General features: G+C 43.7%; 2 protein-coding genes across 12 annotated transcripts in view; one reads left to right on the top strand and one right to left on the bottom strand.

Annotated features, from left to right (window-relative positions):
• BAG1 (BAG cochaperone 1) overlaps positions 1 to 6,621 on the bottom strand; it is a 308,130-nt gene extending 301,509 nt beyond the window's left edge. For 5 of the 6 annotated variants that reach the window (XM_040433104.1, XM_040433103.1, XM_040433105.1 and 2 more), the window contains exon 1: positions 6,522 to 6,621. In XM_040433104.1, coding sequence (XP_040289038.1) covers positions 6,522 to 6,561 — 40 coding nt within the window. In that variant the 5' untranslated portion in view covers positions 6,562 to 6,621. The remainder of the gene's footprint in view (positions 1 to 6,521) is intronic. The other variant, XM_040433110.1, reaches the window with a different exon arrangement.
• A 234-nt stretch (positions 6,622 to 6,855) lies between these two features.
• LOC121001875 overlaps positions 6,856 to 27,565 on the top strand; it is a 378,122-nt gene continuing 357,412 nt past the window's right edge. For 4 of the 6 annotated variants that reach the window (XM_040433102.1, XM_040433100.1, XM_040433101.1 and 1 more), the window contains exons 1-2: positions 7,136 to 7,294; positions 19,990 to 20,058. In XM_040433102.1, the coding sequence (XP_040289036.1) occupies positions 20,005 to 20,058 (54 nt within the window). In that variant the 5' untranslated portion in view covers positions 7,136 to 7,294; positions 19,990 to 20,004. Of the gene's footprint in view, positions 6,910 to 7,127; positions 7,295 to 19,989; positions 20,059 to 27,565 lie in introns of those variants that run through there. The other 2 variants (XM_040433099.1, XM_040433098.1) reach the window with 2 other exon arrangements.

The following is a 27,565-nucleotide window of genomic DNA, read 5'->3' as shown; positions in this document are numbered from 1 at the left end:
GGCTACTTTCACGCTAGCGTTTTAGCTGGAACCGGCAGGGTTCAGCAAAAAGGCTTCCGTTACTGATAATATAACCATCTGCATCTGTTATGAACGGATCCGGTTGTATTAACTTTAACATAGCCAAGACGGATCCGTCATGAACTACACTGAAAGTGAATGGGGGACGGATCCGTTTTCTATTGTGTCAGAGAAAACTGATCCGTCCCCCATTGACTTGCATTATGGGTCATGACGGATCCGTCTTGCTCCGCATCCCAGGATGGAAAGCAAACCGCAGCATGCTGCGGTTTGCTATACGGTATGAGAACGGAACGCATTTTGTAGCATTCCATTCTGTTCAGTTACGTTTTGTCCCCATTGACAATGAATGGGGACAAAACGGAAGCGTTTTTTTTCCGGTATTGAGACCCTATGGCGGATCTCAATACCAAAAAATATTAACGCTAGTGTGAAAGTAGCCTTACGGACACAAAAAAAATGTATACATTAACCTGTTGCGGACACATGATGTACCGGTGCGTCATGTATAGTTCCGCTCGGCGGGCGGTGATCGGAACTCGGTACCTGCTCAAATCATTGAGCAGGGACCTTGGCTAAATCTGCCACGGGGTCCTGTGACCCCCGCCATGTCGGCGATTGCAGCAAACCACAGGTCAATTCAGACCTGCGGTTTGCTGCGTTTCAGGGTTATTCGAGTCTCTGTGGACCAGATAACCCGGAACAGGATGGTGATCGGTGGTGTGATAATCGACCCAAAAAAGGTGCAGTGTGTGTCACAGGAGGGGGATACGGAAGGACACCACTACTCAGTGTGACACGTGCCCCGATCATCTGGGCCTCTGCATTATTGGTTGCTTCAGGGAGTACTAAATTTATATCCCAATTTAGCCACTGATAATCGGATAAAAAAACTGGTTCTCAGACTTGAGACACAAACTAAAAAAAATGTTCTTTTCAAAAATATTATTTAGTAAAAAAAAAAAAAAAGTAGACATATTAGGTATCGCCGCGTCCGTAAGAATCTGCTCTATAAAAATACCCACCCCTAACCCTTCAGATGAACACAGTAAAAAAATAAAATAAAAACGGTGCAAAAAAAAGATATTTTTTGTCACCTTACATCACAAAAATTGTAATAGCAACCGATCAAAAAGTCATATGCCCCCCAAAATAGTGCCAATAAAACCGTCCTCTCATCCCGCAAAAAATGAGCCCCTACCTAAGATAATCGGCTAAAAACTAAAGAAGAAATGACCCAGACTATGGAGATACTAAATTTTAATTTTAATTTTTCATAAAAAGATAGAATAGTGTAAAACATAAATAAATTTAGAAAAAGTAGATGAAAAGTGTAAAAAAATAAAAACGGTGCTAAAAAAGAAATTTTTGGGCAAATTTTCAATTTTAATCCGTTTTTTTTCGATAACAAAGCAAGGGTTAACAGCCAAACAAAACTTAATATAAATTACCCTCATACTGCAGTTTACAGAAACACCCCATAGGTGGTCGTAAACTGCTGTGTGACCAAACGGCAGGGCGCAGAAGGAAAGGAACGCCGTATGGCTTCTGGAAGGCAGATTTTGATGGCCTTTTTTTTTGGCACCATGTCCTATTTGAAGCCCCCCTGACGCACCCCTAGAGTAAAAAATCCATAAAAAGCGACCCCATCTAAGAAACTACACCCCTCAATGTATCCAAAACAGATTTTACAAACGTCATTAACCCTTTAGGTGTTCCACAAGAGTTATTGGCAAATGGAGATGAAATTTCTGAATTTCTATTTATGGTAACCTTGCCTCACAAAAATGTAATATAGATAAACCAAAAATCATATGTACCCTAAAAATAGTTAAAAAAAAAAACTGCCACCTTATCCCATAGTTTCCAAAATGGGGTCACTTTTATGGAGTTTCTACTCTAGGGGTGCATCAGGGGGGCTTCAAATGGGACATGGTGTAAATAAACCAGTCCAGCAAAATCTGCATTCCAAAAACCATACGGCGCACCTTTCTCTCTACGCCCTACTGTGTGCCCGTACAGTAGTTTACGGACACATATGGGGTGTTTCTGCAAACTACAGAATCGGGGCAATAAATATAGCATTTTGTTTGGCTGTTAACCCTTGGAAAAAATGGAAAAAAATGGAAAATTTGCCAAAAAATCTAAATTCTAAAATTTTATCTCCATTTGCCATTAACTCTTGTGGAACACCTAAAGGGTTAACGACGTTTGTAAAATCAGTTTTTGGGTGGTTTCTATTATGTAAGCCTCACAACGTGACTTCAGACCTGAACTGGTCCCTAAAAATTGGGTTTTTAAATATTTCTGAAAAATTTCAAGATTTGCTTAAACTTCTAAGCCTTGTAACAACCCCAAAAAATAAAATATCATTCCCAAAATGATCCAAACATGAAGTAGACATATGGGGAATGTAAAGTAATAACTATTTTTGGAGGTATTACTATGTATTATAGAAGTAGAGAAATTGAAACTTGGATATTTGCAATTTTTTCCAAATTTTTGGTAAATTTGGTATTTTTTTTATAAATAAAAATTAATTTTTTTGACTTCATTTTACCAGTGTCATGAAGTACAATATGTGACGAAAAAACAATCTCAGAATGGCCTGGATAAGTCAAAGCGTTTTAAAGTTATCACCACTCAAAGTGATTCTGGTTAGATTTGCAAAAAATGGCTTGGTCCTTAAGGTGAAATAAGGCTGTGTCCTTAAGGAGTTAAGATACCTCAGACAGATCCCATACTGTACCATCCTTCACCATAGAGTTCCATTGTAAGGAAAAAAATAAAAAGTATACTTTTTTGCAGGACTCTGCAGGATCGAAATGTATAGTGTACCATGCAAAAAATGTCATTTTATTTTTTACAATATGACTATGGTGACGTCTTTTAAATGTGTGACAAAAATGTGTTGTGAACCCATGATAACTGACAGGAACAGAGCTGAGCAGACCACATTGACTATGATGGAGTCTATTCAGTTTCCGTTAGGGATCCTGCTTTTTTTTAACACAACAGTGCTGCATGCAAGGCTTTTTTGTCTGGACTTTTTGACAGAATCTGCAAAAGAGGCCCCAAACTGAGCCTTAAATGCAGATTTGAACAAGTGTAGGCCTACGTATTATCTATCTAAATTACTGCAACTTTCGTATGCCTCCTTGGCTAAAAATACTCATCAAAAATGGTAAAAGGAATATTTTTACTCTTCTAGAAAAATTTAAATGTGACCGATGGTGCCCTTCATTCTGTGGGTCAGTACTATTACAACAATGCCACATTAGTACAGTTTTTCTTCTGGAGTTTTAATACTGAAAAAAACTGTTTAGAGTTTAATCTATGAAGCTGTGTGAGGGCTTATTTTTTATGGGGCAATGTGTAATTTTGATTGATAACATTTTGGGATGTGAATGACTTTTGGTCACTTTTTCTTCAATTTTTTGGGGTAGATGAAGTGATGAAAAAACAGCGATTCACCAATTTAGATTTTTTTCCTGCATTTTGGGATGCAGCAGTGCTTATGTTTATTTTCATTTTGGGGAAAGGAGGGGTTATTAGAAATTTTTTTCTTTTCTTTTTTTTATATATATCAAAAATACCAAACTTCAAAAAAGCTAATTTTAGCCAACTAAGAGAGGTCATAGGCCTAACTAACAGGGACAAAGTCCTCAAAAATAAAAATACAGCCACAAAATGGGATATTTTTAAAAGCATCCTAAAATCTAATTGTGAGAGGTACATACATTATGGGAATAAAAGATTAAGGAACAAGAAAAAAAACAAAAAACTATGTGGATAAATAGAACTGTAAAGAAAGCAATAAACAGTGCTCCAGACTAAAAATAAATACCTAGTAGCCATTGGCTCCTGAACTGAAAAATTTAGGAGCCAAATTGAATTTTTAGTCGCCAAATCGAAACCGAATAAAAAATTTGGGATCGTGACAACGCTACCCCGATCAGATCGGCATAGGGTTGTTTCGATACCAAAATTTTGATTCGCTTTCGTCACCATAAAAAAGTATTGCGATACTCAATACCGCGCAAAAAGAAAAAACACCAAAAAAAAAGCTGCGTGCATTTTGTATTTTATGAAACGTTCGGCCCATAATAGAACAGTCCTATCCTATTTTTTGGGGTAACAAGGTGACTAAAAAATGGCGAATGCTCACCGCATAGGAGATATTTTTTAATAATTTAATAGTTTGGACTTTTCGGAAGCAGAGCTATGTAATATGTTTATTTATTTATTGTTTATATATTTTATATGTAAAATTGGGAAAGGGGGGATTTAAACTTAATATTTTAGGGTACTTTCACACTAGCGTTTTTCATTTCCGGCGTAGAGTTCCGTCCTAGGGGCTCTATACCAGAAAATAACTGCTCAGACATATCCCCATGCATTCTGAATGGAGAGTAATCCGTTCTGGATGCATCAGGATGTCTTCAGTTCAGTCATTTTGACTGATCAGGCAAAAGATAAAACCGCAGCATGCTATGATTTTATCTCCGGCGAAAAAAAAACTGAAGACTTGCCTGAATGCCGGATCCAGCATTTTTGCCCATAGGAATGTATTAGTGCCAGATAGGGCATTCAAAATACAGGAATGCAAATGTGTAAAAAGATACAAGACGGATCCGTCTGTCCGCATGACAAGCGGAGAGATGGATTCGTTCTTGCAATGCATTTGTGAGACGGATCCGCATCCGGATGCGTCTCACAAATGCTTTCAGTCACATCCAGATCGGCGGATCCGGCGGGTAGTTCCAACGACAGAACTGCTTGCCGGATCACACTGCCGCAAGTGTGATAGTAGCCTTAGGCCCCTTTCACACGGGCGAGATTTCCGCGCGGGGGCAATGCGTGACGTGAACACATAGCACCCGCACTGAATCCTGACCTATTCATTTCAATGAGTCCGTGTACATGAGCGTTTTTTTTCACGCATCAGTTTTGCGTTGCGTGAAAAACGCAGCATGTTCTATATACTGCGTTTTCCACGCCGCCCTGGCCCCATAGAAGTGAATGGGGCTTCAGTGAAAAACGCATTGCATCCGCAAGCAAGTCCGGGTGCGATGCATTTTTCACTGATGGTTGCTAAGAGATGTTCTTTGTAAACCTTCAGTTTTTTTATCACGCGAGTGAAAAACGCATCAAAACGCATTGCACCTGCGCGGAAAAAACTGAACAACTGAATGTAATCGCAGACAAAACTGACTGAACTTACTTGCAAAGTGGTGCAAGTTGTCACTGTGATTTCGTAGTAAAGAGATCACAGAGAGGCACGGAGCATTATCAGTCATGTTAATGCGCCGTGCTTCTGCAGTGTGCATCAGGTCTTGGCACTCTTTCACGGAGCGGATGCCACGCACGGCATCCGCTCGTGTGAACCCAACCTAAGTGTTTGTGTTTTTTTTTTACTTACTATTAGCACCATTAGGGGCTGGAACCCTTGTCCTATTCACCCTTAGGCCCCTTTCACATGGGCGAGATTTCTGCGCGGGTGCAATGCGTGAGGTGAACGCATTGCACCCGCACCGAATCCGGACCCATTTACTTCTATGGGGCTGTGCACATGAGCGGTGATTTTCACGCATCACTTGTGCGTTGTGTGAAAATCGCAGCATGCTCTATGTTGTGCGTTTTTCATGCAACGCAGGCCCCATAGAAGTTAATGGGGCTGCATGAAAATCGCAAGCATCCGCAAGCAAGTGCGAATGCGGTGCGATTTTCACGCATGGTTGCTAGAATGAAAGTCTATTCACTGTATTATTTTCCCTTATAACATGGCCCCTTCTCCAAATCTTTATTATGAAATCTTTCTCAGCCCCCCATGTGATGAGCTCAGTGACGTCACCACAGGTCCTGAAGAAAGAACAGGAGACCGGCAGCTACGCGACCAATTGGAGGAGGTGAGTTAATTTTTTATTTCTTTTTAACCCTCATTGGCACTTACCACTGCGCCACTTTCTCTTTTTAAATCCTTCAACCCCCAGCCAGTAGGACCTATGAAGAGAAACATACTTACTGGCTGCTCCCTGACACTTGCTTCCAGTTCCAGTCTGTCAACATGCAAACAGACGGATTCCAGATTTCACGTACTGCTGTCTGGATTTAAATAAAATCTCAGGAAAATTCTTTTAAGACTGATTACGAAATTACATCTGTATGGGAATGGACTGGCAGTGCACATGCGTGACCATCTATCCATTCATTGTTTTGGGACTGATTGATACCTGCAAAGCGCTGTGCTCTGTCAGGCCCTTGGAGAGTGACAGCATGCACACCACACACGAAATCCTTTATTCACGTGAATCTGATCTGTGGGAGGCCCAGTAGCGGGATCCCCCTGATAAAGTGGTTAATGATATCTGACTTACTCGTCTCATAACGCGACCACATTTCACACACAGTTCTGAACAATGACATAACGTGCAATGAGTAACATGGATGGATTTATTACAGGCAGTTTCTGGGCAGTGAGATATATATATATATATTACCATGTGTGATGGTGACGACGAAGTCGCTGTTGGAACACATGCCTGTCACTGCACGATGCACTCTCCTTGATAGAATCACTATCACAACAATTACTTCCTACCCGGGGTAAAAGCTTTTCCGGCTGTGTTCCCTTTCCGGTCGCTCAAACGCGCCATGTTTGATGAGGGCAAGTCTCACTGTTGCCTTGCTTTGTATTATATAGATTGCGGGAAAAGGACAGAACGGGCTTTCTATACGTATTTCTAATATAGAATTTATTTCTATTACACTATACATCACAAGGCGAAATGTAAGCACAATATCCCCACAGATGCCCGGGACCAGTAGAAATCCAACACAGGAACATCGTCATCATAAAGTACTGGCCACAAGAGATTGCGCTGTCAGGTAACGTGTTCCTGGACTGAACAACTTCCTTGCTGGCTCATAACAAACTATGACTAGCGATCGTCAGAAAAATGGCGACTCTGTTTTCCTAGCTAGAGACATAAATGTAGGTACTTTGAAGTTGAAGCTAATTTTCTCGCAATGAAAAAGATGGAGCCACAATGTGATTCTCTGCATACAATATTACCCGCTGCACCACCCTTCCATTCAGGAGCCTGATTTAGAGTCATGTGACCCAGTGACGTCACAAAGTACGTTTTATGCGTGGAGTTTAGTTGCTACCAATGTGATTTTCGGCTGCGGGACGAACGATAATGCAAGCAGCGAAGGTCCCATAGGGTAACTCGCCTCTGTTCCGTGCATTGGTCATCTTTTTGATAGGCAGGTATTTAAAATGCTTGGTTTTCCTTATTTTCCTTGGGTTTATCCAGAATGCAGGGGTTTCTGGGGCCTAACGACATGGAGGTTGTGGGCTACTGGGAGTCTATTCTTTATGAGAGGAACAATATAATACTGTTTATGTAAATATCCAGCATTTCTTTGGTAACGTGTAGTCCAGTGACTTTTACTTAATTTACTTCCCTACTGAAAGCGTTCTTGAAATATATTCAGAAGGTCCCTGTTTTGTACCTTTTACTATGGCTCTATCAAAGGTGTTTTCTGGGACTCGGCAGGTCCTGCAAACCCATAACATGCCTGTAGAAAACAATTTGTAATACACTTACCGGTCCAAAGTTGCATGACTTGGCCTCTCAGGAACCTACTCACTTAACATGCCTGTACAAGAAAGTTTGTAATATACTTACCATTCTAAACTTGTGTGGTTCTGCCTTTCGGGAACCTGGTCACATAACACTCATCTTCTGAAAATCCTGCTTCTGCCAGTTATATGCTTTACCAGGTGTGCAGCCAGGGCTATGTACAGATGGGGTGGTTTCACTAGTTTATGCATGTGCCAAGCGAAGAATTGTTATGTAAATGAGTTTCAGAGAGGCCAATCCATAGAACTTAAGAACGTTTTCTCCTACAGGGGTGTTATGTGTAATCAAGATGTGTTTGTGGGACCCGCTGAACTTCTGCACAAATTGGTCATAAAATGTGATCTGATCTTCATCTAAGTCGCAACAATAGACCATCACAGTCTGCTTAAACTAATAACACACAAAGAATTAAATGTTACCATGTTTTTATTGAACACACCATGTAAACATTCACAGTGCAGATGGAAAAAGTATGTGAACCCTTGGCTTTAACCACCTCAGCTCCCCTAGCTTAAAGGGAACCTGTCACCAAAAAATCGGTTATTAAAGAGGACCTTTCACCTATTCTTACCCTATGAACTAAGTATACAGCCATGTGGAGCGGCGCCCGGGGATCTCACTGCACTTACTATTATCCCCAGGCGCCGCTCCGTTCTGCCGCTATGCCCTCCGGTATCTCCGTTCCCTAAGTTATAGTAGGCGGAGATACCAGTCCCTAAGTTATGGTAGGCGGAGTCTGCCCTAGCGCTGGCCAATCGCAGCGCAGAGCTCACAGCCTGTGAGGTTATTTTCTCCCAGGCTGTGAGCTCTGCAATGCGATTGGCCAGCGCTAGGGCAGACTCCGCCTACCATAACTTAGGGAACGGAGATACCGGAGGGCATAGCAGGAGAACGGAGCGGCGCCTGGGGATAATAGTAAGTGCAGAGAGATCCCCGGGCGCCGCTCCACATGTATGTATACTTAGTTCATAGAGTAAGAATAGGTGAAAGGTCCTCTTTAAGCTGTTAACAGTACCTTTATAGTGCTACATACTAGTGTCCTATAGCACTTTTTCGTCGGTTTCCTGCATTTATCGTCATTGTGAAATCGATCTTTTATTCAGCCGCTGCCCCGTGTTTCAAGTCAGGCTTGAAGTCAAGGGGGCAGCGGCCTAGGCATCTCCAATCCTGCTTTTCCGGCCTCTCGCCGCCTTGATTGACACACCGCATCTCGGTGCCGGGACAGCGCTCTCAGCCCGCATGCGCAGTTAAGGGCTGCTGTAGCGCGATCCCGGCTCCGGCTCGTACACTCAGCCGGCTTCAGTCTCGCTACTGCGCATGCGCCCGCCAGCATTACATGCCCGCGCCCAGCATCTTCTCTTCCTGTGCATACAGAGTGCGAGTATGTAAGGCTGGCGGGTGCATGCGCAGTAGTGAGACTGAAGCCGGCTGAGTACGACCCGGAGCCGGGATCGCGCTACAGCAGCCCTTTACTGCGCATGCGGGCTGAGAGCGTGGTCCCGGCACTGAGATGCGGCGTGTCAATCAAGGCGGCGAGAGGCCGGAAAAGCAGTATTGGAGACGCCTAGGCCGCTGTCCCCTTGACTTCAAGCCTGACTTGAAACACGGGGCAGCGGCTGAATAAAAGAACGATTTCACAATGACGATAAATGCAGGAAGCCGACGAAAAAGTGCTATAAGACACTAGTATGTAGCACTATAAGGTACTGTTAGTAGCTTAATAGGCGATATTTTGGTGACAGGTTCCCTTTAAACCCCCTTAAAGGGATTTTGTCATGAGAAATTAGTCCTATAAGCTAAACATATGGCGATGTCCCTTGTAAAACACTGAATCCTAAAGTGAGTTTATCAAATGCCCCTGTGGCTCTATATTCATAAAAAAGAGGTTTATATCACCTGTCAATCACTTCAAAATGTGTCCAAGGGGACGTCTCATGGTGAAAGGTGCCCGGCTGCAGCCATCTCGTTTAGGTGCCCATCGCCGCCCTCCCTTTGATTCGATCCACCTACCTCAGTTCATCGCCGCCTCTCTTGCGTCCGCTCGCTTCAGCCAGATCCCGCGCGTGCGCATTGGGTATAACCTGATTCGCCCGTGCGGACTACTGGCAGCGGCCTCGTTTAGCGAAGTGCGCATGCGCCGGCCGGCGCACTTCGCTCGAACCTCCACTGACCGCCCTATTACAGCCCATCCCAGCCATCCAACCTCCTACAGCCGGGTTCAAAGCTGTTCGGAGGTTTGGATCGCACAGGTTGGATTTCTTCAGAGGCTCCCTTTATATCTTATTCAATTATATAAGGTATATTAGAATTAAGATAGAACATTGTTGAATAATTAGACTTTATAGATTTATATAGATATCTATCGAGTTTGGAGGGCAATACTGTCAAAGCTACAAAGATATTTATATAAATCAAATGGACACAATGGTGAGACTATTCACAATAAGCAATAGTGGCAGTTGAAAAGATATTGGCACATATATATGCCAAGAATATGTATATAATAAACTATAAATATGTATAAACACAGCACCAAGGGAACAATTTTTATTATATATTCAATCAATTTATATTATTATATTGGTATTTATAAGGATGTGTGTGTGTGTGTGTGTGTGTGTGTATGTATGTATGTATGTATGTATATATATTTCCTTATAAATACTATGCCCATGGTGAACTGAATATAATAATATAAATTGATAGAATATATAATAAAAATTGTCCCCTTGGTGCTGTGTTTATACTAGGGATGTCCCGATACCATTTTTTTAAGACTGAGTACGAGTACCGATACTTTTATTTAAGTACTCACCGATACTAATTTTAACAATAAAATACACACACATGTATTTTCTGACCTCTGACCAACCAAAAGACCCAAAAACAGAACTATAACATTCCAAGGAGACGTTATACTGTATGGGGGCAGCCACAAGGAGACGTTATACTGTATGGGGGCAGCCACAAGGAGACGTTATACTGTATGGGGGCAGCCACAAGGAGACGTTATACTGTATGGGGGCAGCCACAAGGAGACGTTATACTGTATGGGGGCAGCCACAAGGAGACGTTACACTGTATGGGACGGCCACAAGGAGACGTTACACTGTATGGGACGGCCACAAGGAGACGTTACACTGTATGGGACGGCCACAAGGAGACATACTGTAAGGAGTCAGGACAACAATTTTTGAAGCCCCCCTCCTCAGTATAATAGTCTTGTGGCCATCATACAGTAATGTATATTTCTTCTTGCCCTAATGCCTGCTTTTAGAGATCAATGTGCAGCTTGCAGGCAGGAAGGGAAGGACCAGGGCCATAGAAGACAGACACTATCACCTTTAGAGGGACTCGCTCCTGGCAAACACCGCTCTGCTGCAGTGAATGCAGTGGAGCAGACTGATGTAATTACAATGTATAGTTATTGCAGGGACTCAGAGAATCGTCTGACAGTTTATTAGTTAAAAGAATCTAATGAGTCAGAGACTGTGTCACCCCAGACTTCCTGCTCTGCTACATGCACCCTGTACACACACAGCTCCACTACATGCTATGCTAATAAGGCCCCACCCCCTTCCCCCGGAAGGACTTACAGGGAGCCGCAGAGCAGGAAGCCTGGCAGGGACTCGGTGACAGGTCTGTGACTCATTCCATTCTTTTAACTAATAAACTGTCAGACGATTCTCTGAGTCCCTGTGAGTCAGTGCTGGTTGCCTCTGATTGGTTAGAGGGCGGGGCGGGGCGGGGCGGAGCTAGCTTCCACTGTAGGCTCCTATTACATACACTGCCTCTGAAGCTGTTAGCTGTGCGAGGTGCAGGGGCAGGCTGCGGACAGACACGGAAGCGGCGCACAGGTATCGGCAGTGGTATCGGGGACATTTGCACGAGTACATTTACTCGTGCAAATGCCCGGTATCGGGACATCCCTAGTTTATACATATTTATAGTTTATTATATACATATTCTTGGCATATATATGTGCCAATATCTTTTCAACTGCCACTATTGCTTATTGTGAATAGTCTCACCATTGTGTCCATTTGATTTATATAAATATCTTTGTAGTTTTGACAGTATTGCCCTCCAAACTCGATAGATATCTATAAAGTCTAATTATTCAACAATGTTCTATCTTGATTCTAATATACCTAATATACCTTATATAATTGAATAAGATATAAAGGGAGCGTCTGAAGAAATTCAACCTGTGCGATCCAAACCTCCGAACAGCTTTGAACCCGGCTGTAGGAGGTTGGATGGCTGGGATGGGCTGTAATGTGGAGGTTCGAGCGAAGTGCGCCGGCCGGCGCATGCGCACTTCGCTAAACGAGGCCGCTGCCAGTAGTCCACACGGGCGAATCAGGTTATACCTAATGCGCACGCGCGGGATCTGGCTGAAGCGAGCGGACGCAAGAGAGGCGGCGATGAACTGAGGTAGGTGGATCGAATCAAAGGGAGGGCGGCGCTGGGTACCTAGACGAGATGGCTGCAGCCGGGCACCTTTCACCATGAGACGTCCCCTTGGACACATTTTGAAGTGATTGACAGGTGATATAAACCTCTTTTTTTATGAATATAGAGCCACAGAGGCATTTGATAAACTCACTTTAGGATTTAGTGTTTTACAAGGGACATCGCCATATGTTTAGCTTATAGGACTAATTTCTCATGACAGAATCCCTTTAATTACCAGACCACTTTTTACAAATCTGCACTACACTAATTTCATGGTTTATTGCTCGGTCATACAACTTAACACCCAAATGAATTTTACCTCCTTTTCTTCTCACTAATAGAGATTTCATTTGGTGGTATTTCATTGCTGCTGACATTTTTCGTTTTTCTGATATTAATCAAAATAGTCCGCAATTTTCTCAAAAAAAAGTGTATTTTTAATTTTTTCTGGGCATATTGTTAAAATATAATTACATTTCTATACAAGTTTAAGTCAGAATTTATTGTGCTACATGTCTTTGATAAAAAAAAATCCAGTAAGTGTATATTTATTGGTTTGCTCCAAAGTTATAGCGTTTACAAACTATGGTGCAAAAATGTGACTTTCCAAATTTTGAAGCAGCTCTGACTTTCTGAGCACCTGTCATGTTTCTTGAGGTGCTAGAATGCCAGGATAGTATAAATACCCCCCAAGTGACCCCATTTTGGAAAGAAGACACCCCAAGGTATTCCGTGAGGGGCATGTTAGTAAATACAATTTTACATGAACTTGCCATGCCCCTCACTAAATACCTTGGGGTGTCTTCTTTCCAAAATGGGGTCACATGTGGGGTATTTATACTGCCCTGGCATTTTAGGGGACCTAAAGCGTGAGAAGTAGTCTGGAATCCAAATGCGTAAAAAATGCCCTGTGAAATCGTAAGGGTACTCATTGGAATTTGGGGCCGCTTTGCACACCTAGGCTGCAAAAAAGTGTCACACATGTGGTATCGCCATACTCACAAGAAGTAGGGCAATGTGTTTTGGGGTGTATTTTTACATATACCCATGTTGGGTGAGAGAAATATCTCTGTAAATTGACAACTTTGTATAAATTTTTTTTAAAAAGTTGTCATTTACAGAGATATATTTCTCACACACAGTATGGGTATATGTAAAAATACACCCCAAAACACATTGCCCTACTTCTTCTGAGTACGGCGATACCACTTGTGTGACACTTTTTTGCTGCCTAGGTGCGCAAATGGGCCCAAATTCCAATGAGTACCTTTACGATTTCACAGGGCATTTTTACGCATTTGGATTCCAAACTACTTCTCACGCTTTAGGGCCTCTAAAATGCCAGGGCAGTATAAAAACCCCACAAGTGACCCCATTTTGGAAAGAAGACACCCCAAGGTATTCTGTGAGGGGCATGGCGAGTTCATAGAATTTTTGCGGCAATGCCCTAACAATACGATTCGAAGAAAGCAGGACTGCACTCCAAGTAAAGTGAAAAATCAGTGGAGCTTTATTCACCTATAACTTTGGCAACTTTGCGACGTTTCGGCTCACAAGAGCCTTCTTCTATATATTAATAATAATATTTTTTCTTACAAAGTCTCATATTCCATGAACTTGTGAAAAAAAAAAAAAAATTACATGAACTCGTCATGCCCCTCACGGAATACCTTGGGGTATCTTCTTTCCAAAATGGGGTCACATGTAGGGTATTTATACTGCCCTGGCATTTTAGGGGCCCTAAAGCGTGAAGTCTGGAATTCAAATGTCTAAAAATGCCCTCCTAAGGCCCCTTTCACACGGGCGAGTATTCCGCGCGGATGCGATGTGTGAGTTGAAAGCATTGCACCCGCACTGAATACCGACCCATTCATTTCTATGGGGCTGTTCACATGAGCGGTGATTTTCACACATCACTTGTGCGTTGCATGAAAATCGCAGCATGCTCTATATTCTGCGTTTTTCACGCAACGCATGCACCATAGAAGTGAATGGGGGTTGCGTGAAAATCGCAAGCATGCGCAAGCAAGTGCGGATGAGGTGCGATTTTCACGCACGTTGCTAGGAGACGATCGGGATGGAGACCTGATCATTATTATTTTCCCTTATAACATGGTTATAAGAGAAAATAATAGCATTCTGAATACAGAATGCATAGTAAAATAGTGCTGGAGGGGTTAAAAAAATAAAATAAAAATTTAACTCACCTTAATCCACTTGCTCGCGCTGCCGGCATCTCGTCGGTCTCCTTCTTTGCTGAACAGGACCTGTGGTGACGTCACTCTGGTCATCACATGATCTTTTACCATGGTGATCGGTCATGTGATGGATCATGTGATGACCGGAGTGACGTCACCACAGGTCCTGGAATGAATGCTCACCACAGGTCCTGTTCAGCAAAGATGGAGACAGACGAGATGTCGGCAGCGCCAGCAAGTGGATTAAGGTGAGTTACATTTTTTTTTTTTTTTTTTTTTAACCCCTCCAGCGCTATTTTACTATGCATTCTATATTCAGAATGCTATTATTTTCCCTTATAACCATGTTATAAGGGAAAATAATACAATCTACAGAACACCGATCCCAAGCAGTTCGGGTTTGGGTACCAAACATGTACGATTTTTCTCACGCGAGTGCAAAACGCATTACAATGTTTTGCACTCGCGCGGAAAAATCGCAGGTGTTCCCGTAACGCACTCGCACATTTTCCCGCAACGCCCGTCTGAAAGAGGCCTAAAAGGTACTCATTGCAATTTGGGCCCATTTGCGCACCTAGGCTGCAAAAGTGTCACACGTGGTATCGCTGTACTCAGGAGAAGTAGGGCAATGTGTTTTGGGGTGTATTTTTACATATACCCATACTGTGTGTGAGAAATATATCTCTGTAAATGACAACTTTAAAAAAAAAAAATTATACAAAGTTGTCAATTTACAGAGATATTTCTCTCACCCAGCATGGGTATATGTAAAAATACACCCCAAAACACATTGCCCTACTTCTCCACATGTGTGACACTTTTTTGCAGCCAAGATGCGCAAAGGGGCCCAAATTCCAATGAGTACCTTTAGGATTTCACAGGGGATTTTTACGCATTTGGATTCCGTGAGGGGTATGGTGAGTTCATATAAGATTTTATTTTTTGTCACAAGTTAGTGGAATATGAGACTTTGTAAGAAAAAAAAAAAAAAAAACAATTTCCGCTAACTTATGCAAAAAAAAATATCTTCTATGAACTCGCCATGCCCCTCAAAAGTGATCTTTATAGCTCCGCAGCGATTTTACGGTGTTTTTGCAGTGATCAGAAAAAATAATAATTCTGACACTGCGGTGGGGCGGACTGAACGCAAGTGTGCGCACAAGATCTGGCCTGATCGGGCGAACACTGCGTTTTTTGTAGAGCCTATAGAACATGTCCTATCCTTGTCCGCAATTGCGGACAAGAAAAGGCATTTTCTATATAGTTCTGCCAATGTGCGGATCCGCAAAATGCGGAAAGCACATTGCCGGTGTTCGTGTTTTGCGGATCCGTAAAACACAAACAGGTGTCTGAATGGAGCCTTACAGGGGAGTGACCGGGGGGGGGGGGGGGGGGGGGTAGTGTAGTGTGGTGATTGGTGCTACTTACAGAGCTGCCTGTGTCCTCTGGTGGTCGATCCAAGCAAAAGGGACCACCAGAGGACCAGGTAGAAGGTATATTAGACGCTGTTAACAAGACAGTTAAGTTGGAGTTTAAAAAAATCGCATCTACAGCCTGCCAGCAGCGATCAATCAACTTCTTAGCTGCGCGTCACTGTGAACGTTCACGCGTAATCTCGCCTCTCGCGAGATGACGTGTAGATGCGTCAAAGAGGAATAACCCGGCCGCCCGCAGGACGCATCCCTGCGGTAGGCGGTCGGGAGGTGGTTAATAACTGGTTGAACCTCCTTTGGCAGCAATAACTTCCACCAAACATTTCATGTAGTTGCGGATCAGACATGCAGAACGGTCAGAAGGAATTCTTGACCATTCCTCTTTACAGAACTGTCTCAGTTCAGCAATATTCTTGGGATGTCTGGTGTATTTTTTCTTCTGTTTTAAGCCATTCTGTTGTTGATTTACTTCTATGCTTTGGGTCGTTGTCCTGTTGCAAAACCCATCTTCTGTTGAGCTTCAGCTGGTGGACAGATGGCCTTAAGTTCTCCTGCAAAATGTCTTGATAAACTTGGGAATTCATTTTTTCCTTCGATGATGGCAATCCGTCCAGGCCCTGACGCAGCAAAGCAGCCCCAAACCATGATGCCCCCACCACCATACGTCACAGTTGGGATGAGGTTTTGATGTTGGTGTGCTGTGCCTCTTTTTCTCCACACAGTGTTGTGTTTCTTCCAAACAACTCAACTTTGGTTTCACCTGTCCACAGAATATTTTGCCAGTACTGCTGTGGAACATCCAGGTGCTCTTATGCAAACTGTAAACGTGCAGCAATGTTTTTTTTTTTGGACAGCAGTGGCTTCCTCTGTGGTATCCTCCCATGAAATCCATTCTTGTTTAGTGTTTTACGTATCGTAGATTCGCTAACAGGGATGTTAGCATATGCCAGAGACTTTTAAGTCTATAGCTGACACTCTAGGATTCTTCTTCACCTCATTGAGCAGTCTGCGCTGTGCTCTTGCAGTCATCTTTACAGGACGGCCACTCCTAGGGATAGTAGCAGCAGTGCTGAACTTTCTCCATTTATAGACAATTTGTCTTACCGTGGACTAATGAACAGCAAGGCTTTTGGAGATACTTTTATAACCCTTTCCAGCTTTATGCAAGTCAACATTTCTTAATCGTAGGTCTTCTGAGAGCTCTTTTATGCGAGGCATCATTCACATCAGGCAATACTTCTTGTAAAAAGCAAACCCAGCACTGGTGTGTGTGGTGTTTTTTTTTTTTTTTTTTTTTTTTTTTTTTTTTTTTTTATAGGGCAAGGCAGCTGTAACCAACACCTCCAATCTCATCTCATTGATTGGACTCCAGTTGACTGACACCTCACTCCTATTAGCTCTTGGAGATGTCATTAGTCTAGGGGTTCACATACTTTTTCCACCTGCACTGTGAATGTTTACATGGTGTGTTCAATAAAAACATGGTAACATTTAATTGTTTGTGTTATTAGTTTAGGCAGACTGTGATTGTCTATTGTGACTTAGATGAAGATCAGATCACATTTTATGACAAATTTGTGCAGGAATCCATATCATTGCAAAGGGTTCACATACTTTTTCTTGCAACCGTAAGTGGGTAAAATTAAATATGTTTAAGAATTTTGTGCGGTGTTGCTCTTTTTTGAGGTTGTTTAATTGAATTAACAACACAACTGTGATAGTTGGAGTACTTAGGCTACTTTCACACCTGCGTTCGGGTGTCCGCTTGTGAGCTCCGTTTGAAGGGGCTCACAAGCGGCCCCGAACGCATCTGTACTGCCCTAATGCATTCTGAGTGGACGCGGATCCGCTCAGAATGCATCAGTCTGGCAGCGTTCAGCCTAACTCCACTCAGCAAGCGGACACTTGAACGCTGCTTGCAGCGTTCGGGTGTCCGCCTGGCCGTGCGGAGGCAAGCGGATCCGTCCAGACTTACAATGTAAGTCAATGGGGACGGATCCGTTTCAAGATGACACCATATGGCTCAATCTTCAAACTGATCCGTCCCCCATTGACTATTAATGTAAAGTCTGGACGGATCCGTTCAGGCTACTTTCACACTTAGAAATTTTTTTCAACTATAATGCAGACGGATCCGTTCTGAACGGATCCAAACGTCTGCATTATAGGAGCGGATCCGTCTGAGCAGACATCAGACGGACCCGCTCTGAACGGTAGTGTGAAAGTAGCCTTATACTGCATTATGTAGGTTGTACTGTCGTGTGAATGTAGACTTAGTCGGATCCAAGATCATGGTGCAGTGAATGATAAAGTGCCCCTAGTTTTCTGTCGTGTTTTGTGTAATATTCACACTAAAACTGATGAGAAAAGCTCCACATAAGGTATGTTTTCCTGCTCTCCCCAGCCCCTACTTATTGCAGTGAGCTTGGTCTTAACTGCTGACAGACTGGCTAAACAGGCACACTCTTCTAAACTGAGCATGGATGTTCACATCTGTGGGAACAGGGTAGCAATATTAATGATAATAATTCAAAGCGGTCCATTAGCCTTTCAGTGGAACATAGTGCCGTATAAGGTATGGCCATTTTTTAAAGGGAACCTGTCGCCTCCCAAAGGGATATAAAACTGCCATAATTTCCTTATAGCAGCCCCCAGTCTGTTATTGATCGTGTGTGTGTGTGTGTGTGAGCCAGAAATTAGATAATCCATACTTGAGAAAAACACTTTTTTAATCTCCATGAGCGCTCTGTTTCCTGTCAGCTTGAAGTCAAGGGGCAGTGGCCTTCTTGCTTCAAATCAAGCAAAGCCTGCCTCTTACCTGTCCCCTCTTGACTGTGATCTACATATTTTCTATTCCTTGGGAACGCTGAAGTCTGGCGCCTGCGCGGTGCGCCCCTTGTGACTGCACGACCCAGTCTCTGGCTCCCGCAGTCAGCCGGGCATAATTTTCTCACTGTGCATGTGCCGGCTAGATTCGGCATGCGTGTGCCGGAGACAATCGGCGTGCTCACTCGCGCCGGCGAGGTATATTCACAGCGCGAGCATGATCACTGGATCAATGGAGATTAAAAAAGCATTTTTCTCATGTATGGATTATCGAATTTCTGACTCACACACATGATCAATAACAACAGACTGGGGGCTGCTATAAGGTAATGCTGGCAGTTTTATATCACTTTTGGAGGTGACACGTCCCCTTTAACAGTGAAACAGTGTCAGACAATCTTTCTATTCCAGAGATTGAAGGGTACTATCTCTGCTTGGAGAGAGTGCTTGGTTGGTATGACGCCGTGCGCTTCATGCCGCTGCTGCACTACAGTAATACACTCATATGATCTACACGTGAAACACGGCCGTGTGCATTCGTCTTTAAAGAGGACCTTTCACTTGTAAAAACAATGTGAACTAAGTATGCTGACATATAGAGCGGCGCCCGGGGATCTCACTGCACTTACTATTATCCCCGGGTGCCGCTCCGTTCTCCCGTTATGCCCTCCGGTATCTTCACTCACTAAGTTATAGTAGGCGGTGTCTTCCCTTGTCCTGTGGGCGTCTCCCCCTCCTAGGCTGTAGCGCTGGCCAATCGCAGCGCACAGCTCACAGCCTGGGAGTTTTTTTTCTCCCAGGCTGTGAGCTGTGCGTTGCGATTGGCCAGCGCTACAGCCTAAGAGAAGGAGACGCCCACAGGACAAGGGAAGACACCGCCTACTATAACTTACAGAGCAAAAGTACCGGAGGGCATAACGGGAGAACGGAGCAGCGCCCGGGGATAATAGTAAGTGCAGTGAGATCCCCGGGCGCCGCTCTATATGTCAGCATACTTAGTTCACATTGTTTTTACAAGTGAAAGGTCCTCTTTAATCAGCGTGAGGAGATTTATAGGGATGCAAATGAGCTCTTGACAAGCTCTGTCTCTAATGCCACTGGATGTAAGGTAGATATCTTATAAGTTAACGTTCAACCTTTAAATAAGCCTTGAGACATGAGTCAGATATTAAATTGCACCTTTATCTGCAGACTGATGGTTCAGGGTGCTTGCCCCTCATCAATGCAGAGCAGAGAGTATTGGCTTATTTAATATCCAAGTCATGTCTCAAGGCCTTTTTAAAGGGTCGAACATTGACTTATAGGATAGCTGCTTTACATCTAGTGGCATTAAAGGCAGAGCTTTTCAAAAAGGTAAATGTCAGATTTGTGATTAACTCTTTATTTATTTATTTTTTTTTTCAGGATCATAAAATAAGGATGGAGAAATCTTTATCAAGTCAAAATGAACCTGAAACACCTTTTTTTTGCCATGTAAGAATTAATGAGTTGCTACATATCAAGTACTTCAGCCATACAACTTTTTCTACTGATGAATTTCAGTATATCCTAAAAAAAATTCTGTTTCTTTTGCTATGTAATTCTATTAATATTTCTAACCCTAGTACACACTAAAGTAACTAACGGAATTAATTTTCCGACACAGTCTTAGGCTACATGCACTCGACTGTATGTGTTTTGCGGTACTCAAATTGAGGATCCACCAAAAAAAGGATGACGTTCCGTATGGCATCCGTGTGTTTTTTTTTTTTTTTGCAGATTTTTTATTTTTTTTTGCGGATTCATTGTAATAATGCCTATCCTTGTCCGCAAACTAGAAAAAAATAGGACACGCACAATAATTTTTATTTTTTTGTGGGACAACGGAACGGACATACCGATGTGGACACCACACGATGTTCTGTCCGCGCTTTTTGCGGACCCATTGAAATGAATGGGTCCGCATCCTGTCCGGAAAAAAAACCTGAACGGAAACAAACAACGTTCATGTGCATGTAGCTTCAAAGGGGTTTTCCAACCCCCAAGGTAAAATCAATTAAGTGTGATGTGCTGCCTATCGTAATGTGCAGGTGAAGAGCTTTCTTTTTTTTTCATGCCGATCTGCTGTTTTAGGGTGCCTCTATGCACACTGGAGCTTTCGAAGGACAGTGCTGTACATCGTATAGTAGCTGTACCTGGTATTGAAGCTTAGCCCCATTGAGTTGAATTGGGCTGAGAACAACTAGATCATGTGACCAATGTACAGTGATGTCACTGGCCACTGTGGTGGGAAGTGGGAAAAAATTCAAATTGGGATGAAATTACGGTTCGTTTTATTCTCCAGGTCGGTACAATTACAGCAATACTAGAGATGTATATTTTTCTCTTGCATTTTAATACAAAAAAAAACAAACTTTAAATTTGCAGGGTGAAATGCATGACTGCTAATGCAAATTACTAGGGGCAGTCGGGGAGGAGTTAAAAGGGTTGTCCGAGCTGTGTGTAAATCTTATGGTCAGCAATATATGCAGTACATAAGCTATTGTTAGGCAAACATTTTTTACTCCTTTCCTTAGTTCTGTTCTGGCCCTTTAATGACATACAGCTGCAGAGCTGTGAGGGCGTGTAGCAACAATCTGAGGTTTTTCTCATGAATATTTGTAGTTGTCACCAAATAATGCCTTTCCCCTCCTCCTGCTATGCAAAAGGAGCAAATAAAATTGCAGTCTGACTGCTATAATTTTCATGGTGTATGTGTGGGACTACAAGTCCCAGCTATACAGTACAATGACATTGCTGATACACACAGTATCTTTCCCCTACCTGTTCTTGTGCAATTGAGAACTCCTCCAGTCTTTGTCAGCTCTGTGTTTGCAGGGTGAGGAGTGAGAGAGAATCATGTGCACAGCATTTATCTCTTTGGTGTCTGTAGAAAAGGAAACCCTGCAGCTACTCAGTACCTGAGGCAGAGCATCCAACCCGGAGACTTTGCTGCTGGTGGTAGAAGGGTTTAAACTTTTCTGAAGAATCCATTGTCAGGGAAGACACAGTGCTGGGCTAAGCTAGCAGATCGGGCAGTACAGGGAGTGTGACTTGTTGACTCAACCAGCACAGCCTTCACGGTGATGTTTCATACACAAAGTCATACCTGCACCTCCTCCTCCCTCAGACTTGTGCACGGCACGTCATCAGAGCAGGGAAAGAAGCTGACTTCGAAGGTCATACGTTTTTCAGTTAACTAGGAGAACAGGGTCACTGTACATAAAGTAAGTAAATTGAAACCCTCTTTCATTTGCTTAGTTAAAAACATACAAAGAATAGAAAAATAACTGACACCCCTTTAAAGAGGACCTTTCACTTGTATAATCTATGTGAACTAAGTATGCTGCCATGTAAAGCGGCGCCCGGGGATCTCACTGCACTTACTATTATCCCCGGGCGCCGCTCCGTTCTCCCGTTATAGGCTCCGGTACCTTTGCTCCTTAAGTTATAGTAGGCGGTGTCTTCCCTTGTCCTGTGGGCGTCTCCTTCTCCTAGGCTGCAGCGCTGGCCAATCGCAGCGCACAGCTCACAGCCTGGGAGAAAAAAACCTCCCAGGCTGTGAGCGGCCAGCGCTGCAGCCTAGGAGAAGTAGACGCCCATAGGACAAGGGAAGACACCGCCTACTATAACTTAAGGAGCAAAGGTACCAGAGGGCATAACTGGAGAACAGAGCGGCGCCCGGGGTAATAGTAAGTGCAGTGAGATCCCCGGGCGCCGCTCTACATGTCAGCATACTTGGTTCACATAGTTTATACAAGTGAAAGGTCCTCTTTAAGCAAATACACTCAACTGACAGCGTATTACACTGAGATGCTGGCATTAGTACAAATTTGTGAATACATAATAATTATGATAGAAGTAAAAAGCGGCAAAGAGATGTCTCTCATGGGTCAATGTGGTGGTTCACATTTTGACGTTTTCACTGAGCTTAATAAAATTGGTAATAAAATACTAAATGAACAGCAGGTGGCCAAAGACATCAAAGCAAATTCCCAAAGAAATCTTTAAATAAATGGTAAATAAAAACCAAGTTCAGAGCATGTATTTCACCTAAAGCGGTGTTCTTCAACTCCAGTCCTCAGGGCCCACCTGCTGCTCATGATTTGAGAATATTCCACAGAATGAATAAGGCCCCTTTCACACAGGCGGGATTTCCGTGCAGGTGCAATGCGTGAGTTGAACGCATTGCACCCGCCCTGAATCCGGACCCATTCATTTCTATGGGGCTGTGCAGATGAGCAGTGATTTTCACCCATCACTTGTGCGTTGTGTGAAAATCGCAGCATGTTCCTCTTTGTGCGTTTTCCACGCAACGCAGGTCCCATATAAGTGAATGGCGCTGCGTGAAAATCGCAAGCATCTGCAAGCAAGTGTGGATGCGGTGCGATTTTCACGCACTGTTGCTAGGAGTCGATCGGGATGGGGACCCGTTCATTATTATTTTCCCTTATAACATGGTTATAAGCGAAAATAATAGCATTCTTAATACAGAATGCATAGTACAATAGGGCTGGAGGGGTTAAAAAATAATGTAACTCTCCTTAATCCTCTTGTTGGCGCAGCCCGGCTTCTCTTCTGTCTTCATCTTTGCTGTACACAGGAAAAGGACCTGTGGTGACGTCACTACGCTCATCACATGGTCCGTCACATGATCCATCACCATGGTAAAATATCATGTGATGAGCGCAGTGACGTCATCAAAGGTCCTATTCCTCAAAGAAGACAGAAGAGAAGCCGGGCTGCGCGATCAAGTGGATTAACATGAGTTAAATTGTTTTTATTTTAGTTTTTTAACCCCTCCAGCCCTATTGTACTATGCATTCTGTATTAAGAATGCTATTATTTTCCCTTATAACCATGTTTATAAGGGAAAATAATACAATCTACACAACCCCGATCCCAAACATGGCGATTTTTCTCACTCGCGTGCAAAACGCATTACAATGTTTTGCACTCGCGCGGAAAAATCGCGCATTTTCCTGCAACGCACCCGCATCTTATCCGGTCCAAAAACATGATGCCCGTGTGAAAGAGGCCTACGTGGTAAGTATTGATGCTAATTTATCACCTGCTCAACATTAAGGAAATCCTGAAAACATGACCGGCAGGTGGGCCCAGAGGACTGGAGTTCAGGACCACTGCCCTAAATAATGGGATCATGTATATGTATATATGTGTGTGTATGTGTGTATATATATGTGTGTGTGTGTGTGTATGTATATATATATATATATATATATATATATATATATTACACACCCCAATAAAATAAGAAAAACATATTTTTCATCAGGCCAGCCCTTCATGTCAGAACCCCATCAGCCCTCAAATCAGCCCTTTGTTTCTGACCCCCATCAGACCTCAGATCAGAATAAAATTTTAAACTCCTCTTAACTCTGCTGCGCCATCACTCCTCTTCATCTCGGGCAGAAGTCACTCTCCCCTGTCTTCTCCGGCCCGCGCTGCACTGTCCCCTGAGCGTCAGCGTGCAGCGTCAGGTCATAGTGCGTGCACTACATCCTGATGCATACTAGTGAGCGCTTCCATAATTGAATCGCTCACTAGTATTCGCTTTATAAGATGCACGGCCATTTTCCCCCCACTTTTGCGAAAAATTCCAGAATATGTTTTTTTATTTTAGATTATTTAAATTAGCCTCGTTTGTTTGACAGCTTTAAACAGTCTTGACATTCTCGGTCATCTTCATGAGGTAGTTGCCTGGAAAGGTTTTCAATTATAACAGGTTTGGCTTGTCAAGAGTTAATTTGTGAAATCTCTCGCCTTTATAAATTGTTTTAGACTTTAAAGGGGTATTCTGATCACAATGATGACAGTTTAATATGTTAATAGGGTGCCAATGATCATTTTTGTAAATATATTGTATAAGCAAATTCCCACCCTTCTTGATCAAATTCTTTCTCCCCTACCTCACTGTTGTCCTATGGTCTCCCATAGTTACAGCCACAGCTGCCCGACGATTCCATGGGCCGCGCCTGCGCAGATGAACCATATCCATTCAGTGGCCGGCCTCTCAATTCATTCATGAACGAGCACGTCCTCCTACAGAGCCGCGCATGCTCTGTTTGCAGGGCAGACTTCAGAGACTCTGTAAGGACCTAGGTCTCGTGGGTCGGCAGCCGGAGCGCTCTGTTATCACAGGCATCGGCCGAATGTTTACACAGTAGGAAGGTCTGCAGCACTGAGAGGAGAGAGCGTCTGACAGTGCTGGAGAGGTGGCTGTAACTACTGGGGAGGGGCTGAGAATTCTATGTAGTGGGGGGGATTCTGTGTGGGACTGTATGCTTGGGGGATGGGGCTGTGTGAGATTATATACTGGGGGGGGAGGCTGCTGTGTGAGATTATATACTGGGGGGGGAGGCTGCTGTGTGAGATTATATACTGGGGGGGGAGGCTGCTGTGTGAGATTATATACTGGGGGGGAGGCTGCTGTGTGAGATTATATACTGGGGGGGGAGGCTGCTGTGTGAGATTATATACTGGGGGGGGAGGCTGCTGTGTGAGATTATATACTGGGGGGGGGGGGGTGCTGTGTGAGATTATATACTGGGGGGGGGAGGCTGCTGTGTGAGATTATATACTGGGGGGGGGAGGCTGCTGTGTGAGATTATATACTGGGGGGGGGGAGGCTGCTGTGTGAGATTATATACTGGGGGGGGGAGGCTGCTGTGTGAGATTATATACTGGGGGGGGGAGGCTGCTGTGTGAGAAAATATACTGGGGGTGGAGGGCTGCTGTGTGAGATTATATACTGGGGGGGGAGGGCTGCTGTGTGAGATTATATACTGGGGGGGGAGGGCTGCTGTGTGAGATTATATACTGGGGGAGGGCTGCTGTGTGTATGCACCCTTACCCATAGTAAACTAACTACACAGATTGGATGCACAGAAATCCAGCATTTTATTAATATGCAAATAAGGGTCCATTTACACGTCCGCAACGTGTTTTACGGATCCGCAAAACGCGGACAGTGGCAATGTGCGTTCCGTATATTGCCGGCACTAATAGAATATGCCTGTTCTTGTCCACAATTGCGGACAAGAATAGGACATGTTCTATTTTTTTCGGGAACGAATTGCGGACCCGGAAGTGCGGGTCCGCAATTCAGTATCCGGACAGCACATCCTGCCCCATAGAAATGAATGGGTCCGCAATTTTTGCGGACGTGTGAATGGACCCTAATCAGCAGAACAAAATTGCGGACGTGTGAATGGACCCTAAGGCCTCATGCACACAACCGTGCTGTTTTTTGCAGTCTGCAAACCGCGGATCCGGAAAAAACGGAAGCCGACCGTGATGCCTTTCCCAATTTGCGGAACGGAACGGGAACTGGCAATATAAATGCCTATTCTTGTCCACAAAGCGCGGATAAGAATAGGATGTTATATTTTTTTTTAGCGGGGCCACGGAACATAGCAACGGAGTGCTGTCCTCATCTTTTGCGGCATCATTGAAGTGAATGGGTCCGCATCCGAGCCGCCAAAACGGCAGCTCGGTTGTGGACCAAAACAACGGCCGTGTGCATGAGGCCTAAATCTCAGCATACAATCCCACACACAACTCTCTCTCCCCCCCCCCCCCTTCAGTATAATTCCACAAGACACCACCCCTTCATACAATCTCACACAGCAGCCCCCACCCCCTACAATACCACATATTTTAGCACCCCAGAAGCAGTTCAGAAAAGACAGATGTAGCAGAGCTGTATTTGAAGTGATTCAAGCTCAGTGCTGGTAGTAGAGAGGAAGACAGATGTAGCAGAGCTGTATTTGAAGTGATTCAAGCTCAGTGCTGGTAGTAGAGAGGAAGACAGATGTAGCCGAGCTATATTTGAAGTGATTTAAACTCGGTGCTGGTGGTAGAGAGGAAGACAGATGTAGCAGAGCTGTATAAGAAGCTGTTCAGAAAAGACAGATGTCGCAGAGCTGCATTTGAAGTGATTCAAACTCAGTGCTGGTAGTAGAGAGGAAGACGATTCTGCAATTGCGGACTAGAAAAGGCATTTTCTATTATAGTGTCTGTGATGTGCAGTCCGCAAATTGCGGATCGCACATTGCAGGTGTCTGTGTTTTGTGGATCTGCAATTTACGGATCCGCAAAACACTTATAGACGTGTGAATAGACACTAATAGAAAATGCCTTTTCTGGTCCGCAATTGCGGACAAGAATAGGACATGTTCTATTTTTTTTCAGGAACGGAATAGCGGATCCCGAAAAAACTGATCCCGAAAAAACAGATGCGGATCCCGGAAATGCGGATTCGCATCCGTTCCAGCCCCATTGAAAGTAAATGGGTCTGCAAATTGCGCAACGAATGCAGACCCAAATTACGGACGTGTGAATGGACCCTTAGGCCTCTTTCAGACGGGCATTGTGGGAAAATGTGCAGGTGCGTTACGGGAACACCCGCGCGAGTGCAAAACATTGTAATGCGTTTTGCACTCGCGTGAGAAAAATCGCGCATGTTTGGTACCCAAACCCGAACTTCTTCACAGAAGTTCGGGCTTGGGATCGGTGTTCTGTAGATTGTATTATTTTCCCTTATAACATGGTTATAAGGGAAAATAATAGCATTCTGAATACAGAATGCATAGTACAATAGTGCTGAAGGGGTTAAAAAAATAAATAAAAATTTAACTCGCCTTAGTACACTTGATCACGCAGCCCGGCATCTCCTTCTGTCTCCTTTGCTGAACAGGACCTGTGGTGAGCATTCATTACAGGAACAGGACCTGTGGTGACGGCACTCCGGTCATCACATGATCCATCACCATGGTAAAAGATCATGTGATGACCGAAGTGACGTCACCACAGGTCCTGTTCAGCAAAGGAGATGCCGGGCTGCGCAATCAAGTGGACTAAGGTGAGTTAAATTTTTATTTATTTTTTTTAACCCCTCCAGCGCTATTTTACTATGCATTCTGTATTCAGAATGCTATTA

Source organism: Bufo bufo, chromosome 5 (genome assembly GCF_905171765.1).
Source record: "Bufo bufo chromosome 5, aBufBuf1.1, whole genome shotgun sequence".
NCBI classification, from domain to species: domain Eukaryota; kingdom Metazoa; phylum Chordata; class Amphibia; order Anura; family Bufonidae; genus Bufo; species Bufo bufo.
The sequence above is the reverse complement of the archived record's forward strand: the minus strand, read 5'-3'. Positions and strand labels throughout refer to the sequence as shown.